The sequence below is a fragment of the Haliaeetus albicilla genome, chromosome 8, assembly GCF_947461875.1.
Source record: "Haliaeetus albicilla chromosome 8, bHalAlb1.1, whole genome shotgun sequence".
NCBI classification, from domain to species: Eukaryota; Metazoa; Chordata; class Aves; order Accipitriformes; family Accipitridae; genus Haliaeetus; species Haliaeetus albicilla.
The window spans coordinates 15,614,743-15,635,496 of NC_091490.1; the positions used below are offsets into that span (position 1 = coordinate 15,614,743).

Here is a 20,754-nt window from a genome sequence, read left to right on the forward strand (position 1 = left end):
TTTATTGTCCGAAACATGCAAAGTTTAATCTAAATTACCCTTTACACATATTAAACAATTGTTGTTGCCATCTTAGTGTGTAAAATCCTCATTTTGTGTTATCCTTTTATCTCCCAGCCTGACAATTATTTCAATGCAAATTGTTCCTTCTGGAACTACTCAGAGAGGACTATGATGGGATACTGGTCAACTCAGGGCTGCAAACTGGTTGACACAAATAAAACTCATACCACGTGCGCTTGCAGTCACCTAACCAACTTTGCAATTCTTATGGCTCATCGGGAAATTGTGGTAGGTAATGATGTTTCTAGCCATTGGCAGGGAACAAACTTGTAAAGATTTAGCTTTAAATTTTTAGCAAGATCCAAAATTGCTGAAGTTTCTTAAGTATTTATAGCTTCTACCCACTCTTTCCAAAGCAATTTGCTTTCTGTAGCACTTTTCTTCCTCACCCAGAAAGTTACAAGCAAAATAACAGGAAAGAAAAACAAGGAAGGAGAAGAGTTTTCTTCAAGTCATATTTTAAAGTTACTGACCAACCTTACAACCATTTTAGAGACTTCCCCTCAGTACAGCTGGAGAGTTTCTGTAGGGGCAGCTATGCAAGCTGTTCCCTGGAAGCACAAGTGCCAGCTCTCCTTAGAGCAGGAGGGTCAAGGAGCTTCCATACTAGTCGTTTGAGTGCCTCTTCATACTCTGAAATATTGTTGTCTAGTTAAAGCATTTACTGGATGTCGGGGGGCCCGGAGCATGCAATATTTGCAAGGATATGAGACTTCTCATAAAGACATTGTATTCGGAAAGGTCGCTGATAAGGTAACTGAGATGACAAAAGTGATACCGTCACCACTGAAGCAGGGAACCTTCTTTAGCTAAACATGAGATTAGAGCTGGAATTACACACATAACGTATTCTGCATTTTGTCTTAATTGGTGTGTAAATCGTTGCTTTCTTCTCTGCTGTGGATTTGCAGGTCTGTAGGAAAGAACATGTAGTCTTATAGGAGGTCCCAGGGAAGGCTCTCTTTCTCTGCATCAGAGCCTAGTGGCACTTTCAAAATGTTATGTTTCTCTACTTGTTCTTGTCTGACAAGTTTACAGCAAGCCATAGGAGGAGTAAAAATGCTATCTGGTCTGGCTAAAATAGTCACATTTTTCTCTGAGACCTGCTCCTCTTCTAGTTACCTTAATCTCGCTCTTCTGGGAGGCTGACCTGGGACTGAGAAATTACTGAGTACATTTTGCCCATCTCATGTAATGAACAAGTAACTTTTCTGGATGCTACCTGTGAAAATAGGTTTTTGTTTATACTCATAAAGAGTCATATTAATTTTCTCCATTCTTGGTTATTTCTAGTACAAAGATGGAGTGCACGAATTGCTCCTCACTGTCATCACCTGGGTGGGAATTGTCATCTCTCTTGTTTGCCTGGCCATCTGCATCTTCACATTCTGTTTTTTCCGTGGCCTGCAAAGTGATCGTAACACTATTCACAAGAACCTTTGTATCAACCTATTCATTGCCGAGTTCATTTTCCTAATAGGCATCGATAAGACAGAGTACAAGGTAAGTTTTCTCTGTGTGTACTGATCTCGCTCTCTGAAATGACTGTTTGAAATGGATTTGAATTAAAACATGACAACACTGCCAAGCTTTCGGCATTCTGACACAGCAAGGCTGAAATAAAAGCTAATGTGATAGACATGTTCGTAAATAGTATTTACATCCATCAAAAATATCACTGTGGCCTTAATTTCCCACTGACTGCAATGTTTTTCATTTTCGGTTGAGAAACATCAGCTATTAACGAAGCAGGTGGTTAAACTTTTGAAAGAGGAGATGAAATTAAATGTTGACATACTAGGAACATAGATATATCTTGTCTCTATATATTCATATGTCTCAACAGCTATTGACTACTTTTTATATATATATATATATATATATTAGTACAGAGCCTTATCTATATATTTACACATTTTTTACATGGCACATTCATGCAGGTTTTTGGCAGTACTGGTGAAATTAATTCTGAAGCGATTCATTGGGTTGAAATCTAATAACTCAGTATAGTTTCATCCAGAACTCAGCCAAAGGGGAGAGAATTCAGATTGATTTCTGTTATGACAGTAGAAACTTCCAAATTACAGCAGACAAAAATGGCTTGATGGCCGCTTCATAATTTTAAATAAGCAGTATTTCATTTTGCTTCTAGAACCAACTGTTCATATCTCAGATTATCTAAACTGTAAGTCTTAAAACCATATCAGTTTCAAAATTAAAGAGTTGCTTATAAAACTGAAAAGTCCACCCTACAGTTGAAGACCAGGGGGTGAGAGCACAATTTCCTTATCTTCACTCACACAGTTTATCTAACTTATTTTCTGTAGCTACTGAGCACACATTAGTATTTTCAAATGTTCAGTGTATGTTTTTGGGTAGGGAAAACATGCCTGAATTCGTGAAAGATCTCTGATAGAAGTATACGCTGTTCTATTACACACTATTTAATTGGAGATGTAATGATGTGAAGATTTTGTGGTTTATATTTCCATCTTTCTTTTTATTTGCAGATTGCATGTCCGATATTCGCAGGTCTCTTACACTTTTTCTTCCTGGCAGCCTTTGCCTGGATGTGTCTAGAAGGAGTGCAGCTTTATCTAATGTTAGTAGAAGTATTTGAAAGTGAATATTCTAGGAAGAAGTACTACTATGTTGCTGGCTACCTCTTCCCTGCTACAGTAGTTGGTGTCTCAGCAGCTATTGACTACAAGAGCTACGGAACAGAGAAAGCGTAAGTAATTGCAAGTGACCTGAGTGTTTTTCAAGTGAATAATTTTTTAAAGCCTATTAGCTGTCAGAGGGTCCCTGACAGACTAAAATACTATCTGAAAGCTTTATTCGTAAGAGAATGGCAATGCTGTGCACAAATTACAATCAAGTCTTTTGTAATTGTCTAGGTTCAGAGGATTTGTACTCTAGAGAGGCCGATTCTAAATTATGGTCTTTCTTTTAACACAAAAGATTGACCTGAAACAAATTGAAAAAGTAAATAACTTTTTGGCCTTAAATGTATATTAAGTAAAAATTCTCAACTTAAAGTATCTGTCAGGACTAACCACCCAGTTTTAAGCTAATGCTTCATTAGATCTCTTTGTTCAACTGCCCCTCTAGCTAACTCTTATCCTGAATTATGACAGTACAATATTCCAACCCGTATGTTTCACTTCGATAATATTTTATCAGGCGAGTAGAGCAGGAATAAAATTAGCCACTGCCTTTTATTTACAAAAATACAGATATATATAGAAAGTGACAGAAGGTAGACAGAAAACATTTCTGAGTTGCTGGAGGCATGAATTTGCCTTCCAATAGTGTTTACTGTGTCCTTTGATGAAATTAGTTACAGAATGGGAAGATACTGTTGACTACAAGAAAGCTGCTTGATTTTGCGACTGATGAAAGACAAATAAGAGCAATTCAGCAGGGAACTGGGCTGCATGAAAAACGAATTGCTAAGTGAAGTTGGCCCTAATAGGTTTACACATCATTTAGTCTGGTATCATATGTATTCTTTCTCTACTGTTCAACTCCCAGTTGGGGCATATTATTTATACATTTTTTTTTTTAGCAAAACATGGCATCTGAACATTTTCTGTCGTATTCCTCAGGAGTAAGCACTTTGCATATAATATAAAGTTAAAAGCAGATTTTGAAGATTACATTGAAAACCTGTGAAAAATATTTACTGATGTTAGATTCATTAGTCCATGACAGCACCTGTGACCAAACCTTTTGACTGAGAGAGAGCTCGTTTTGGTTTAGTTTCTTCTTATGTTAGCTATTCCTGATGATGTATTTTCAAGTTCAGTAGTGTTATTAAACAGGACTCATCTGAAGAGTTTCAGGTTAGGAAAAATTGTGGTAAAAATTAGGACTAAGTGGTACTGTGCAATGTTTATCATTGTTTACTGGCAAAATGTTAGCTTAAGAAGTATTTTTGCACTTTCCATTTATTTGACTGAGGTGCTAATGCAATTGTTCACTTTTCATTCTGTTTTTTCCATGATAGTTGCTGGCTCCACGTAGATAACTATTTTATCTGGAGTTTTATTGGACCTGTTACCTTTATTATTCTGGTAAGAACTTTGCTTTTTCCTTTCCTTTTAGATTGCCTCACAGCAAAGTTAAAAAGATTGAATATCATCAGTCAATACCATCCTTATTCACAAGACATTTCATGAAAATGCTTATAAACAATTTGTAATGTGACCAATGGTTATATAAATGTTTAGAAATCTTTAAAGAGTGCTGACCAAATGATTAATTGTCAAAGCTGTGGTGGCACTTCAGCATAGCCATTTTTTCCTAATGGCTTGAACTCTGAAGGTCGTATTGACATGTGTAGTCATATGAAAAATCATTGAAGTACTAAACACAGGGGGTTTTTTAAAGGAACCATTATTATTGCTTTCAATTGAGTCACTATTGTACACGTTCCAGAATTTAACTGCTAATTATCCAACATAATTATCTCAAAAGGGTGTTCTAACGCATTGGATAATTAAATAAATCTTATATTTCATTACACTTACACAGTATTTGTATATGTATTTGCATATGCATATTTTTCCATGACTACTTCTGTGTTTACTTATGCTACATGTAATGTATGTCAGACATACAAGTTCATCTGTTTTAGTATAAATAATAGAATATTATGTCACCAGTAGAAAGCATATACACATTCTTGCAGTCATTTGAGTAAAGACATTGTATGCATGCCCACCCATCTGTACACCCACAGCTGTGTGCCCCATTGTCCATTTAAGATTGAATGTTGTGTTCATACATCAATTATCCATTCTCTGAGCTCTTTCAGGTAAAAAGCACATAGTCATCTGTCAGCCCAGGGAAAAACATGTCACAGTTATTTCAGACTAATAATACCAACACTGCACAACATAGGAATTTGGAAGGAAAGTGAATGCAAGATGTGCGTTTTGGCTCACCTTGGTTTTCTCTGCTAGTTCAGTATCTTTAAAGCCTGGCTATGCTTGGGAAATATTCTAGAAGGCTGGTGCTGGGGTCATAGCCTATGTACGTAGAGAGCATTTCTCATAACTGCTGATAGTTTGGAAGGATGAATTAATTTGTTTTCATGCTTTTGAAAGTCTAAATAGTTACCCGTTCCCCTGCCTTTATAGTAGAGTTGTGAAATGTGAAATGTTAACAGAAGTTCAATTCCCTTGAATTTCCAAATTCAGGAATTGTATTTTGTCATTATTATTTTTTTCAGCCTGAAGCACATGCATCAGGCGTAATTTTGAAATTTCTGACTTTTATAGATCTATACACCAGACGTACTATTTCAACACTTTTTGTAGCTTATAGTTTACATTACTTCTCCATGTAAAAATAAACTGATACTTTGATCATGGAACTTGCTATAAAAAATGTACCTGGCCAATCTTTTGTAGGTACTTTATTCCTTTCTGGTATCTTCAATATTGAAATAAGCTTATATATATTTAGGTTGGTTTTACTCTCTGTTTATATCAAAAACTATTTCAATCATTGAACAGTCGCTTAAGATAAGATAGTTGTGCAGTATAGAAGTTGTTTGAGTTCATTGGCACATATTCAAAGAAATAGGTGTAAATGTCAAACCTCATGTGTGTATGAGTTGAATTAGAAAAATTACAGTGTTTGTAAGATTTAAGTATAGACCATAATAGTTGTACAGAGTTTATTCTAAATACATTTAAATTAAATCAAGTCTCAGGATGATAGAGATTCTTTTTTAATTAAACCTACAATCACAATTGAAAGATATACTTGGTATTTTCAATATGATAGACAATATTATTCAACACAAAGTTGTTTCTTGCAATTGTTGTAATCATTACTAGAAAATTGTTCTAAGTTTCATGCCCCAATAGTTCAGTTACCTCAAGTCTGACTGTGTGGTGATAATTTTGCTTTTTGTGTCTAGCTTTTTACTTTATTGATACTGGGAGTATTTTGCTAAGTCACCTCTATTTCTTTCCCTTGCTTTAAAATAACATTTCACATGGGAAGCTTTGGGCATTGCTGACGGCTTTTTCACTTCCTCATAACCAGGTCAGAGTGAGAATAGAGGTGAAGGACATTTAATCATATTGACCATGTACAGACATAGTTCACTATTATTTACTGGCCATGACATTATTATCCTCCAGCAAATCATTTAGGCTGAGACGCAAAAGGCCTTTGGGAGCAGTATTCCCAACTTCAAAAATATGAAACAGCAGGTAGCAATCACAGCACAGTTCCTGGGAGTAATTCTTCTCTAGCAATTGCTTTGCCCTCTAATCGTCCCAACTGAGAAAGCAAGAGAGACTGGAGGAAGAAGTGTGAGAAGTGTAATGGCTGAAAAATAATATGTCATGTGCAGTGTAACCGAAGAGCCGTATTTGTAGTGTAGCTTGCTTAGTGTCAGTAGCACATGAGAATTTCACCTTGGTAAGCTTTTTAACATGTTAATCAAATCACCTTTACGATTCTCATTTTAATAGTAGTGTCAATGCACCTAAACTCTTTTTTGACAGTATTGCTTACTACTTCAATTTATGAATTTTTCTGTGAGTTTATAAGCTTTTGCACCTGTATCTGTATACAGGTGTGCACAAAATGAGGATGGAAAGTATGAAGGTCCTCAGTACATCTTCTGAGGAACTTTCAACTTCACTATTTCCATAGCCTGTCGTGCCTTTGGGCACCAGGGTTATTATATCTATGAGAAAAGAGCATGTAAGTAATGAGCGGTGGGAAACCATTAGTATGCCTGAAACGGTTTAATGAAAGCTTGGATCATGATACGTCAGGAGCTGTTCTTATCATTTGGACAGCTCCATCTGCATCTTTAATAATTAATTCAGTTCAGTAAGAGTTCAGTGTGCACACTCATTTAGAAGCCTTCTTCAGAGAGCACCTCTCTCGCTGCCAGTCCCAGAGAGAAATAGGCTTCTGCATGGCTAAGAGCAAAGATCTGGAGATACAAGAGCAGTTTTAGAGCTGCATTTGCCAGGTAACAAAAGCTCCGGGGAGTTCAAAAAGGGTCAGAACATGTGCAGTTCAGCTAGGTTACTTCAGAGTGGTGTTTCTGTTCTTCTGTCTTATCATATCCATGTCAGCACTGCAGGCTGTGTGGAATGAATTTTAAGCTGCTAAGCTGAGGCGGACGTGATTCAATTGAGCAGGTTCATGGCTATAAAACAAACAGCGCACTCCTGTAATCTGTGGTCAGAAAAGCCTGAGTATTTTTACTTCTGTGTAGATCCATATTCATTCATATCCAAGGAATGGGTGATGTTGGTTTGACTTTAATTCAGCGAAAGCTACTGGAGCTTGCTTCTTGCAGATGGAGCTGACATATCAGGTTGTTTAAGCAAAAGTTCCTAGGATGTCCTGTTTCACTAACATAGGAAAGAAAGTTTCTTTTTTCACGCAGGTTGAGGCATTACTTCACCAAAGTCAGTAGATGTGTACCTACAGATGCACACATAATCTAGCTCTGCATGTGAAAATGGACTGTATTTGTAAGTTTATGTGTATAAGTAACACACATATATCTTTCTATAGTAGACATTTGATAAATGGTATTTATCTTTTGCTCACAGGAGGAAATTTATCATAATGATTGCAAAATCTAGCTTTATTTGGCTACTAATTCATTGTACCTGCAACTAATTCCAATCCATTAGTTGTCTGTGCAGGTTATTACATCCACTTTTTTAAAAAGTTAATTTGACTTGGAAGACACCCCCTCTCTCAAAATTACATAGGTTTCAGGTGCCAGAAAGACAAAATTCCTACTTAGGCCATTTTTCATGTCCAGTACCTTCTGATTTCCAAACCAGAAATGGCCCTCTGTGTGTTGGCTATGAAATAAGCATGATCTTCCAGGGTGCTGCATTTTATTATTGCCATAAACATTCTTCAAATTTTATATTTTTAAGTAGTTACTTTTTATTTTTTAATATATTTCTAATTGTCTTTCTTTCACTACATTCTATCCAATTACACTTGTTATATTAAGAGATAAGTAGGCATTGGTGTTTTAAAAGGTGCTCTAATTTTTTTTTTTTTTTTTACTTTTGCATACGTTTCTAAAATCAGAGCATAGATTAAGCTAGTTCTGTATGTAATCCAGTATCCTGTCCCTTATAGTGGATAATATATTTTAGAAATTACAGCAAAAACCTAGTGTAAACATTAATGAAATACTATCAATCCAAGTTTTTCCTTACTGTTATCAGCTAATGTTTTAAGAGATCTCACATTATAGCTCCACCTACTGTAACTGTGTGTTTTGTCACTCTCAGTATCACGGCAGAATCTTCAAATCTGAACCTGATGCCTGACCAGACTTTTAAATTCTTATTTTTAGCCTTCAAAAAAGTGTTGGTATGATTTTCAGAACTACAGCATGGAAAAGATTTTGCTGACTTTTGCAAGGGTATAATTTCACGACTGTTTGAGATGTATACGCTGTGGCTGTGTGTGTGTTTACACAATGTATTTTTATTTTTTATTATCATTGAAGGAGAGCAGTACTGTTCAGGTGCAGATTTTGGTTCATCTGGGATGGATGCAGCCCACCTGTCAGGATGAGCCCCAGCCAGTCACTAGCCCTTGATGTTATATGACGTGACGAGAAGGTCGTCATTGTCAGAGGTCCATTTTTTCTCTTACAAGTTTGCTTTCAAAAGCCCGTCTTGCCATTCATGTGGACCTTTATGTGACCCCAGAGCACTGCATGTTTGCGGTGAACATTCTTCTTAAAGAAAGAAAGGTGTCCTACTCAGACCATCTGTAAAGCTTGGAAAACATCTACAGATTCATTTGCTTAGATCAGTAACAGTTCAGTCCTCACAGTCATGAAACAATTCAGGTTGGAAGGGACTTGAGGAGATCTGTGTCTAGCCTCCTGCTCAAAACAGCCCCAGCTCTGAGCTCGGACCAGGTTGCTCAGGGCTGAAGAAGCTTTCTTTATACAAAGTTGGTTACAAACAAATGCAAAAGCACTAGGTGTGTTTCCTTGTCCCCCCACATATTTCTCACTGAGAGAAGTAATTCAGCCATTCCTTCTAAAAGCAATTATTCTCCAACAAGTTCTGTTCCCTCACTGCTTAGTGCCTTGTGTAATAAAATGGCAGGATGCCCAAAAGTCTTAACTCATGCATTCCTCCAAAACAATCAACTTCTAAATGAAAAGCATTAAGGGAGCCAAAAGCAAATCTATAGAAAGCTTTGGTTACAGTAGTTGTAAGCGGGCAAAATAGGATTTTGATAATGATACAATGTGTAACAGAGATGCCAGCGTGTTTCAACAAGTGGCAAACCATGGTCTTCTGACTGCTGAAACTGAAAACTGCAGTATTTCGTGGTGACGGAGAAACAAGTATCATATGCTCTGTTGTCATAGTTACTTTGTCTTCAAAGTACAATTTTTGCTTTTTTTTGCTTTTTTTTCTTGGAATGACTTTTTCAGCTACTGTGATACAGCATTATTATTTCTGTGGGCTGCTTTTGGGGGTCTATACCTGAATTAGAATTAAAGTGTCTATTAAGAAACTGCTGCGTACAGTTATTCCCTAGTCCAGCAAGGACGTATATACAGACAGAACTAAGTAACTGCATAAAACCTGCTTACTATGCTGGAGCTTGGCTCAGGCACTGGGGTAGGGCTGTGTCTGCTTGCGTGACACCAAAGGAACCTCAGTATGTAAATACAAGCTTTTGCTTTTCATATGTCAAACCAGAACTTCAGTCATACAAAGAATCAGAGGATAAAAACCTCTTGTTTCATAAGGCAGTCATTTATGGGCTAAGCCATATCTATGAGTTTTTGATCCAAGAACGATGTTGCTAGTACAATACAGGATACTCCAGGGTAGCTACTTAGGCAAGGATTAGCTTCCAGCTGTGCTGTAAATACTATTCTGAACTGGATTTTGCACTCCCGGTTGCATAGGTTGCAGTCAAAGTTGATTTACGTGTTAGGATTGGCATGGGGCATGTCTCCTAGCTCTTAATCTGTTTGTTTTCACAAAAAGTAAATTAAAGTTACATTTTTTTAAGCAGGCTGGAGAAGTTCATGCTACGTCACCTACCAAAATGTGCAAGGAACTTTTTCAAATACATAAGAAGAAAGTCTACATGCGCAGGCAAGAAACTGAGGGTCAGCTCCTGCACAGAGCCCCATCCTCTGTCTGGTGCAAAGGCCAGGGAGAGAAGCAACTTGTTTTCTCACCCAGGGAACTTATGCAGTACAGTGGAAACCTAGATAAGAGGAACAAAATGATCACAATGATATCATGAAGTGTTTCTCAGCTGGTTAGTCATTATCTATAAGAATCATAAAAAATCATCAAGGTCATGAGATACTGACATTTTGATTACATTTTGCAGCAATGGAAATCATGCTTAACTTATACCGTGTACATACCTCCACTTAAAGGTCAAGTATTTTCTGTCAGTTCTTGAAACACAGACAGTAATAAGTCATAAAAGTTTATTTTTATTATTTGTATCACATACACTTTTTGTATTAATCTCAAGATATAATTGTAAAAATGTTTTACTTTGAATTAGGACTGATGAGGTCAAAAGCTGCCAAACACTGTTCTGGTGTTGAAAACTGGATTATAGTTCATACTGTCCATCCTGATTTGGGAACAGCAGCAGCAGTGGTAACTTGATTGCCCTTAGCAGTAGGAATTATTTCTATAATACATGTCCTTATTAACAGACTTTGATCAGAGCCTTGAAAATACTCATCTCTTTGAGATTGTTAAGACCTGCTCTTTATTAGGATTTGAGTGACATTTTTGACCATTGTGGCAGAGCTGTAGGAATACATCTGGTATGAACTGGTATCCCCAGTGTTACAAAAATTGTGAGGATTTTGACGCTGTCTCAAACCAAAGGCTCCCCAGAATGAGAGACTGGGCTTGATCATTCTCCATCAGTAACCAGTTGCAGATATGTACAGCAGATTGTAAGAATGGGGTTATAATCTGTCTAATATATGTGTTATAAGGATGTCCAAGCGTATTCTCCCATCTTCTCTTAGCTATCAGTTCAGCCATTTCTTGTGGACCATTGTACTAGTAGATAAGGATGTATGTCTTCTCCCTGAAAGGACATAGCTCCTACTGTTTTCAAACATACGATTTTATTTGAATTGTCTGCATGATGTAGGACAGCACATACTAATTACTCAAATTAACTGTATACCCATATTCTGCAGACATCCTTGTATCTGGCTTACCTACGCTCTTCCCATGCTTTGAAATCAATAGGAGAAAGGCACCTAGTACCTTTGATATCTGTGATTCTGTTTCACAGTAGGAAAACTATAAAAAATTACCTTCAGTATCTTCCCCAGTGTTATCTATATGAATGACACCACAAGAATAAGACAGCATAGTCCTTGTCTTCAGGTGGCATGCAGTCTCACTTCGACAGCATCCAAACTACAAAGGGAAAGAGGGCAGTAGGAGGGTGCACCACCAGCATATGTCTGTGGCACTGTTAAGTTTGATGGATTTGCTACATCTTTGTGTTTCTTCTTCTTTTTCTCTTTTTCTTTTTCTTCAGTTACATTTAAGCTGTTTTCAAGACCCCAGTGGGATTGTGAGAACAAAAGGAATAAAAAAAAAAAAGAAAGGGAAAAACCAGCAAAAGCGAAAAACATTCCAGAAGCAGGATGGGGTGATAAAAAGACAACTAGTATAGTACACTAAAGGGGTAACCATAGTCCTCGGAGGGAGGGAGGCAGTGAGATGGGGAACAGGGCCAGAGGTGACAGGCAAAGGGCAACAGGGGCCCAGCACAACATGCTGGAAGACAGAGATAGACTTGACAATGACAAGTGCTGGGCATGAGCTAAATACGGTGGTTCATGATGATGTGGTAAATTTGGAAAATTAAGTGAAACAAGGACTTCTAACTTTTTTTTCCCCTCATCCGTATTTGCAATCACCTTTTACAGCCTTTTACAGTTACCCAGTTTCACTACATATTTGAAAATAAACTACGGGGTTTTTGTTTAGTCTGTAACATCATCATTATTCAGCCTATTACTTGAAGTAGTTTAATTTCATTCTTATCTGTTTTGACAGCTGAATCTTATCTTCCTGGTGATCACATTGTGCAAAATGGTGAAGCACTCAAACACTTTGAAGCCAGACTCTAGCAGGTTGGAAAACATTAAGTAAGTGCTTTGTGTTCAAGTATGAGAACTATGATTATTTTCTGATTGCTGAACTGATTGAAAGCTACTCTCCATTAGGAGCACATGCCATTGTCTCCCAGCAACTGCAGATGTCAATTAGAAGCAAACAGAGCCAATCCTGCTTTCGTCACATTGTTGCTGTAATGTCACAAACGCCGGTCAAAATTAGATAATTTCAGCCTGGAACTAGTGCCAAGAAACTGTTTCACGGAAATGCCACAGCACTGTAGTAATTTCATTTGCATTTAAAATGCAGTTCAAAAATGATGTTCCTGTTTGCATGGCTGATATGATTATATTAAGTTTGTTTTGTTAAATGACTTTTTGATTTAGGGATTCTGAGCAGTTTCTACTCGTAATCCCGTTCTCCCAAGAGAATTGACTCTATTATTATTGTTAACTTGAAGATTATCTGCTGTTTTCATGCTAATTTAACAAATGTTTACTTTATCATGGTGCTGTACTGCAGTATCCCAGTATCCCTTTTGCAGAGTAATGTAAGTGTTATATAATTAACAAGGCTTTGGCAGCTCTTGCTTCTTTAGATAGTCTTTTACTGTATTCTGTATAGCTTTATGTTGTACTAAAGGTTTTTGGGATCAACACTGAAGGGATGGTGCAACTTTCTAAGACTGAGGGTTGGATGTGAAAGGGTCTTACAGGTTTGCTTTGAATGTTGAAAATGGGAAAGGGAGATTTTCAGTAAGGCTAACATTGTGAACCAGATGTTCTAGATAGGTCAGTATCAGCTTCATTGCATGTTGCATGATGAGAGAGAGAGAGCTAATCTTTAGCATCTCTCTCTTTTCTTCCTTTTCCTCTTTCTGTCTTCTCATCCACACCAGTAATTACCGTGTTTGTGATGGCTACTATAATACGGACTTACCTGGGTAAGATAGAACCCTACATTAACAAATTTCTAGCATGATTTTTAACTTTACAAACTCGGTCAATATTGTGGATTTCCCTTAATTTTAATTAACTGGTCTTGAGATACCTGATTTGCTAAAGAATTTTTAACTATTATATGCCTTTATAATTTTAAATTGCTTGCCTCTGCATTTTGAATTTCCTAATTTTGACTAATTTTTATAGACAATTAAAAATGCTCTTATTAATTTCTGTTTCAATTCTGTCTAATAATTTTGTTTCTCTTTTCTGCTTATAATGCTTTCTAGCTATGAAGATAATAAGCCATTTATCAAGTAAGATCATTAGTTAGATGTGGAATTCACTGACTAAATTCCCTTTCCCTTTCATTCTGTGCCGTTCTCTACAATTCCTTTTCCTTAACCTATTCATGATGGAATCTTTTTTAGACTATTCTGTAGAGCAATATCCATATTTTTGTCACATTTCAGCAGGGTTTCTTCATGCGGAAGTTAGATCATCTAGCTTCAGTTTAGCTGAGTTTATCGAAGCATTAAAGATTTGGGCTCTAGGCATTTAATCTGCTGTTTAACCTTTGTGCATTTGTGTTAACATTATTTGGTGTCATATGGTAGCACCACTGTTTAAAATCTATGGTGTGATTAGTGGCTAAGCCAGATTTATCAATCTCTTTTCTAAAAGCAGATAAAGCAATGGAGTAGCTGGGGCTTCTGCTATACTTCTGCATTTCAAAATAGTTTTGACATCCTATGCAGCTCTTGAGAAAGAAAAAGGTCATATCTACTCTTGCTGCTTTCACTGGAGACTAAGAGTACTAAATGGAATTGTTCTTTCTGTAATAGATAAAAGGTTAAACCCAAGGAATTTTTACATTTGAATATGAACCTAGTAAAAGTCAACTGCAGGAACTGAAATGTTAATATTGGATTTGGTGACGTGCATTCTCATAAGTAATGTTACTAAAATTAATTTTCTTTTACAGATCTTGGGTCCTGGGTGCATTTGCTCTCCTGTGTCTCCTTGGCCTAACATGGTCATTTGGCCTGCTGTTTATCAATGAGGGGACTGTTGTGATGACGTATCTGTTCACAGTATTTAATGCTTTCCAAGGAATGTTTATTTTCATCTTTCATTGTGCCCTTCAGAAGAAAGTAAGTTACTGAAAACACAGATGCGTGTTCCCTAACTCCTTAAAAATACCACATATATTTCTTAAAAAATAGAGGAAAAAATAGCAGTGTCAAGAACTGGAGTATTTTGAAGTAGTTTGAGGAGGGGACAAGGATTCAAAAGCAGCTCCTGCTGTGTGTGCTTGTGGGAGTCATGTAACTGCTCTGTGGCCTGGCCGGGTTTAAAATGGATGCACCATTTCCAACCTGGGCTTGAAAAGTTTTGAGGCTTTGGGAAGAAAATTACTGTAGAAGATGTACTGTTTAACATTGGTGATGTGGTACGTCTTAGCCTGGACTTAACAGCCAAAAGTCTTTTATGTGCACATGAAATAAATCCTGCCTCCACTGCAGCACTGCAAGCAAAAGATCATTTACAGTATCAGCCCGTGTCAGCCTGGAAACTCTCTTTCTCCGATTGAGGCAGAGGACTTCTCCTGAGATCCCATTAAGCTGCCACATAAAGCTACAGGTGATAGGCAGGGATTGTACTGTGAGTGCTCATTCATTACAAAATTGAGTGAGATGTAAAAGATAATTTTATTATGAACTTCAACATACCATAGAAAAAAGTATCATTAATGATAGGCGAGAGTTTTCCAAAGATGCCAGCCTGACTACTTTTTTTCCAAATGTTTGCCTCCCCCAGCAATCCAACAGCTTCATGCTCTTAATTGGAAAAACTGGAATCCCCTGGCAAGAGCCTTCCCTCACGAGCGGGATGTGCTAAATGAGTTCTGCTCCCCTTTGCCCGATGGGAGCAGAGGGTTCCAGAAGGAGCCGATCTGCTGGGGAGAGAGAAAGCTTGCAGGGGAGAGGAGCAAACAGGAGAGAAGGAGGTGAAGGGCACAGCTGGGTGGGATTCTCTTTGGGTTCCCTGCACCCTTTCTCTTCTCCAGACTGAGGGTGGGGACTGCTCCCAAGGATGCCTTAGAGGTGCTTCAGTGAAGGACAAAAGAAAAAAAGCTCATAGCCTGTGTTAGAAGGCATGGCAAATGAAAGTAAAGAGAGTTGAGGGGAAGGGTAAACGTCAAAAAATCCCGCCAAAAAAAACTTAACGTAAAATGCAGTACATCCTGCGTTTGGAAATACCCAACTTGCAATATTTAGATTCTAAATATTTTTACCAGTTTTAGGCTGGAGACCTAGCAATTATTAGCTCCCATTATAATTAGCTCACCAGAGACATAATTAACTGATATTTATAAAATGGTTTGAGACCATTGGATAAAGCATTGCTGTGTAAGTACAAAAATCACATTCTTGCATGTTCTCAGCGGTATCAGCTCTAACAGTATCAGCGTCTCTAAATTTGGTGTAGACAATGGCATTCAGCCATGTTTTAGGAAAAGATCTGGTAGACAGAAAGAATTTTATCCAGATGAACATGGCACTCATTTTGAGAGAACAAAAGCACACTTAGAGAGGAGATTGGGCCTAAGAAGAGAGGGAAGAAAATGCAAACATTCTCAAAATACAAATAATTTCTAGATTAGGGTTTCAGATAATGTTGCCCTTTCTACTACTTGTATTGCACTTGAAAATCAAAACCAGATCCTTTTTTATTTCTTTTTACAGCTGCGCATTGTTTTTATATTAAGCGGAGTCAGCAAAAAGCAATATTAAAGTACCAGTCAAGTGTGAAAAAGCATAACCTAGAGCAGTAAGGTTTATACCTGAAAGAATGTTAAAGCTGCCATTTAAGATTTTTAAGTTTTGATGCCTTTGACTGGATATCATCCTATCCTCTGTCTGCATAGCTAATGTAGTCTTTTTATTCTGTTATTACTAGTTGGTCACTAAATTGAACAGAGAAATAGAATTGTGAAAGTGAAAACTATTATGTTTCCAGTTCTGACAAGATGATAGTGCTGTTGCTTCCATCAGTTTCCAACAAGCTATAATTTAGAAATAATGACAGTGGAATGCGCAGTACTGACAGATAATGTACATTCACTGCAATATAGGCATTAGGCAAAACCAGCCCTGGAGGGTGGTATTTGGGTAAAAATACAGTTTTGACTGTATTGTCTCTACTGTGTAGTGGGTCGGAGCATTTAATATCCATTAGTGTTCAGGAATTTATTTTCTTAGGTGTTATACCATCTAGTGAAGGTATATATAGACTTACATTTTTCAGACTACAGAGTTAAAGATTATAATTCTACATCCGTGCATTTCTGGTTTCATTTTTTTTATCTGTCTTTTGTGCTGATATAGATAGGGGTTCACTTAAAATATTTACCATATACTTTTACAAAAAGATGAGATATTGTCCCTAGCTTGAAGTTAAGGCACTAATTATTCAAATTTTCTTCAACCTTGTGGTTTATAGAAACATCACAGTATGCATTCCACGAGTAAAATTCTTGTAATACTGAAAACAGCACATGGCATGTGTAAATCCACACTATTAGCTTTCTGCATTTTCCCCTCTCCCCTTTTTACATATACATAACTTTCTTTCTGTCCTGTATATTCATAGGTCAAGCAGAATTCTGGGTTAGCTGAAATCTCACTTTTCCCAGAAACTTAGGAGTCTCATTGATGTAGAAGAGACACTTAGATTCCCAAGTGTCTGCTGGAAGATTTACCAGTTTAGACTTACACATCTTTACAAATTCTGTCCACTGTGTCCTTTCACTGATGCTGTCATGCTGCTGAGATGCGTATGCACTCTTCTGTTACCGAAAATAGTAGTCAGTGTAGCAGTCACCAAATATGAGCGAATTAGCTGCTCTGTAAATTAATCCTGATTACTTTCATGACAAATGTTAACACACATGAATTGCAAAACTAAAGTTTCCAGTAGGTCACTGGAAACAGAATGTGAATAAATGGAGGCCAAATACTGGAACCATTAGTTTTGTTGCTCTGTCAGACAGAAATCTCATATATATTCAGATTTCTAGGTTCAGCAAAGACAGTAATGAAGATTTTATTTTTTGGTCCTAAAGGTGAAAGACGCTTCATTTCCCAGCCTTTACAGTTTAAAATTTGGCTCTGGAACACTGGTGGTGCCTCCACCAGCATAGCTGGTGCTCTGCCTGGAGTGGGGCAGTCTCGTTTGTGAGCTTTGTACAATCCCAAAGCAGGTGGGACCGTACAAACTAGCAGCTGTTTGAGTTACACGAGTAACTTTATATGAAAATGCCTTTATAGTCATTGCAGGCTTTGCACACTTTCTTGGAAGGGATAACGTCATGGGCAGTACCAAGCAGTGCAGATGCTAGTTACCTCAGCTCTTCTTGTGTGCTGGGATGGGAAGATAGGCTTTCTATGGTTTCTGCACCAAAAGCTCATATAAAAGGGACTATTTTCAGCCAGCATTCAATTCAGGTAAACATAACTATATTAATCTACAGTATGAAGATGAAATAAAAATAATCCCATAAATAACTCGGCAACGATTATTCAGGCACATCTAAATGAAGTGCATAGATACCTTGGAAATAATTTGTTCAAAAATCCTGGATAGCTGATAATGCTGCTGCTAAGTAGGGAAAAATACCTGATTCTGCTAATTGCCAACAATTCAACAGACAAGAATTATCTATTTGCTTGAAAAGTGTGTGAGTAGTTCCAATGCAAGGTTCATATGTTTTTTGCCAGCGGAGATATTTAAGACTATTTTTTGTGCTAAGTAATTTTTTTTTTCCCCCCATAGGTACGTAAGGAATATGGCAAATGCTTCCGACATTCTTACTGCTGTGGTGGACTACCAACGGAGAGTCCCCACAGTTCAGTGAAGGCATCAACAACAAGAACTAGTGCTCGCTATTCCTCTGGCACTCAGGTAACAAAGAATTTGACAGCAGCTTTTAATTAACCTTATTTATAAAAAGCCTATTGAGATGTGTTCCAATCAGAAGCACTAATTGTCTTCTCATTATTATCATTTAGATGGCAAATACGTACTTCTGCATAGTAGAATTGATTTCTTTTTAAACATTTCCTTTTACTTTGGTCTAATGCAAACACCTTATTTTTCTTGTAATTAGGGGCTGGTTTATAGGAAGGTTTATACCGTCATGTTTCATCTAAATGAAATTTAATAAATCAGAGTTTTAATAACAAGAAGTTTCACTCTGTGCTAGAAGAATGGCTTACTTTAGGCCAAAATAAACACAAATATTCTACATAATAGCATGTGAGTAGGAAAAAATCTTTTTTTAACTTACTATGCTTCTGCCTCACTGCTTTATGTTAACAGAGTCGTATAAGGAGGATGTGGAATGACACTGTGAGAAAACAATCTGAATCATCTTTTATCTCAGGTGACATCAACAGCACTTCAACACTTAATCAAGGTCAGTCACTGGGAACATTTCAGTTTTAGAAGCCTTAAATTTTATACAGATTTAATATCATTTAACACAGAATAATTGAAAAGAATGTTTTGAAAAAAAAATTCTGGAACAGATGTTTTCTAAAAGCAGAGTTTTAAAGTCATCCACCAGCACATTTTAAAACCGTGTTCACTCAACTGGCCCCCTGCTATAGAAGTTGAATTTCTCCATTCGTGGGAATGTATTTAAATAAGTTTCATCAATAATTTAACTTAAAAGCAAGATCATAATTTTAAATCTTTCCTAACCTTTATAGGTTAAATCTGGAACAGAAATATGAGTGCAGTAACATTTTAATGCATATTTGACTATGATTTTTAGGTGCAGAAATTTTCCCAGTGAAATCTAATTGATATCATTTCTATGCAAAAGATGTCTGTAAAGCATTTATCTTTTCTATTTCAAAGAGCATCGTATCTGTCACATGGGATAGAATCCAGATTTTCAGGCACAGAGAAGCCAAACCTCCAAATTTCTCAGCTCACATAGACTTTGAAATCTGTAACCTCATTCTCATGTCCAGTTAGAAGTCAAAGGTATTAACTGAGGCAGAATGTCCCTTCCTTTCTCCCGTACCCCCCCGTCCCCCCCCCGTGTTTTTTTAAGGCAGTTTGAGCTAGTAGTGGAAGGAAGACTGCGCTCTGCAAGCCAAGTTCAAAGCCTGTTCTCCCACCCACGTCCCTAGGAGAAGAACACGTAGCCCTGATCTTATTGCGACCGGTTCCTGCTCAACTCAGAAAGTTTCAATCGGAAGATACACTAGTGTCAGGGCTGCTGTGAAGCCCTCATCAACCACAACTTGCAAATTGTCCTCCCTTGGTTTTTTTCAAGATTTGGTATTAGGGACATGTACTTAACTCACATTCATTTTGAAAGTAAAATGTGTGGTGTTTTGCAAAATAAAAGATTTCAGAAAGCATGATTCTATTTTTGCTGTTTGGCATCTAGAAAGTCGGTAAGACCTGGGTGTCTCACTGCTCCCCCCATCTGAATCTTGTATGTTCCTCTGGTAAAATCAAAATTAAGTAATTTCTCCTTAGTAGAAAAATGTATAATTTTCATGCCCAAGAAAGAAGTATATTCCCTTCCAGTGTCTTATTAAAATCCCATAAATACACTACACATAGAAGTCTGGGATTTCACCATAATTTGATGTCTCTGACTCCTGAGGTTTGCTCTAACCATGCTGCACCCTCAGTTACTACAGAGTTCAAAAGAGGTCTTGAAAGCTTCTTCCTGTTTTGAGCTCCGGTCTCAAGTCACTGGAGATGTTCTGCCATGATGAGAAAAATTGGTATCTTCTTTATTCAGTTACCACATTGTCACTACCTCAGTGATACATACATATAAGGGTAGTTTAGTAATTAATGGAAAGTGTCATTTTTCCTTTAAAATAAAAATCAAGCTTTTAAAGGTGGCAAAAAAAAGTTGGATTGAAAAAAATTCTCTTAACTATAAATTACAGGTAATAATTCTAACGAAGTTTAAACATAGCACACAAAAAAACCCAACCACAAGCAAAATATATTTCAGTTAGTATTTTTAGTAATAAATACATTACAAATGAAAAAAGCTATGATAAAACCTTTTTAGTTGTTCATTGATACAACCTTTCAAATAAGATTAACATAATCAGACAATAATTCTCTGAATCTTAGATTTTCTGCTACCAAGTATATATGGTAGTACAAAAGCATTAATATTTGGAATATATACTGTCTGTTCCTTGCCAAATAAAAATACCCATACTATAAAAATATAGCTGGCTCTTCAGTTGTTCTCAGGTCTGTAATACACTGATCCTGATATACTGCTGTGCAATGCAATAGAAAAGAAAGTGGAATTTTACCTTGATGAAATGCTTAAAGTAAGTTTTAAATCACAGCATTTTGTGTGTTTGGGGGTCTTTTTTGTCGTTATTCCAACCCATTTTTCTTCTAGTAGCTAGAAATCAGAGATTAATTGAGTTTTTAATAATTTCTCAAAATATGCTGATTTTTTTTTTGTCATTATTCCAAGAATTGTTTAAATGGTGTTGCATTAACATGTAGAATAGGTTTGA

The 20,754-nt window shown here is 36.9% G+C and overlaps 1 protein-coding gene across 27 annotated transcripts in view; it reads left to right on the forward strand.

Moving 5' to 3' along the window:
• ADGRL2 (adhesion G protein-coupled receptor L2) overlaps window positions 1–20,754 on the forward strand; it is a 393,866-nt gene that overhangs the window by 366,875 nt on the left and 6,237 nt on the right. For 14 of the 27 annotated variants that reach the window (XM_069789051.1, XM_069789052.1, XM_069789066.1 and 11 more), the window contains 10 exons: window positions 118–291; window positions 1,357–1,566; window positions 2,574–2,794; window positions 4,073–4,139; window positions 12,171–12,262; window positions 13,129–13,173; window positions 13,462–13,488; window positions 14,157–14,325; window positions 18,011–18,139; window positions 18,557–18,653. In XM_069789051.1, the coding sequence (XP_069645152.1) occupies window positions 118–291; window positions 1,357–1,566; window positions 2,574–2,794; window positions 4,073–4,139; window positions 12,171–12,262; window positions 13,129–13,173; window positions 13,462–13,488; window positions 14,157–14,325; window positions 18,011–18,139; window positions 18,557–18,653 (1,231 nt within the window). The remainder of the gene's footprint in view (window positions 1–117; window positions 292–1,356; window positions 1,567–2,573; window positions 2,795–4,072; window positions 4,140–12,170; window positions 12,263–13,128; window positions 13,174–13,461; window positions 13,489–14,156; window positions 14,326–18,010; window positions 18,140–18,556; window positions 18,654–20,754) is intronic. The other 13 variants (XM_069789075.1, XM_069789070.1, XM_069789076.1 and 10 more) reach the window with 3 other exon arrangements.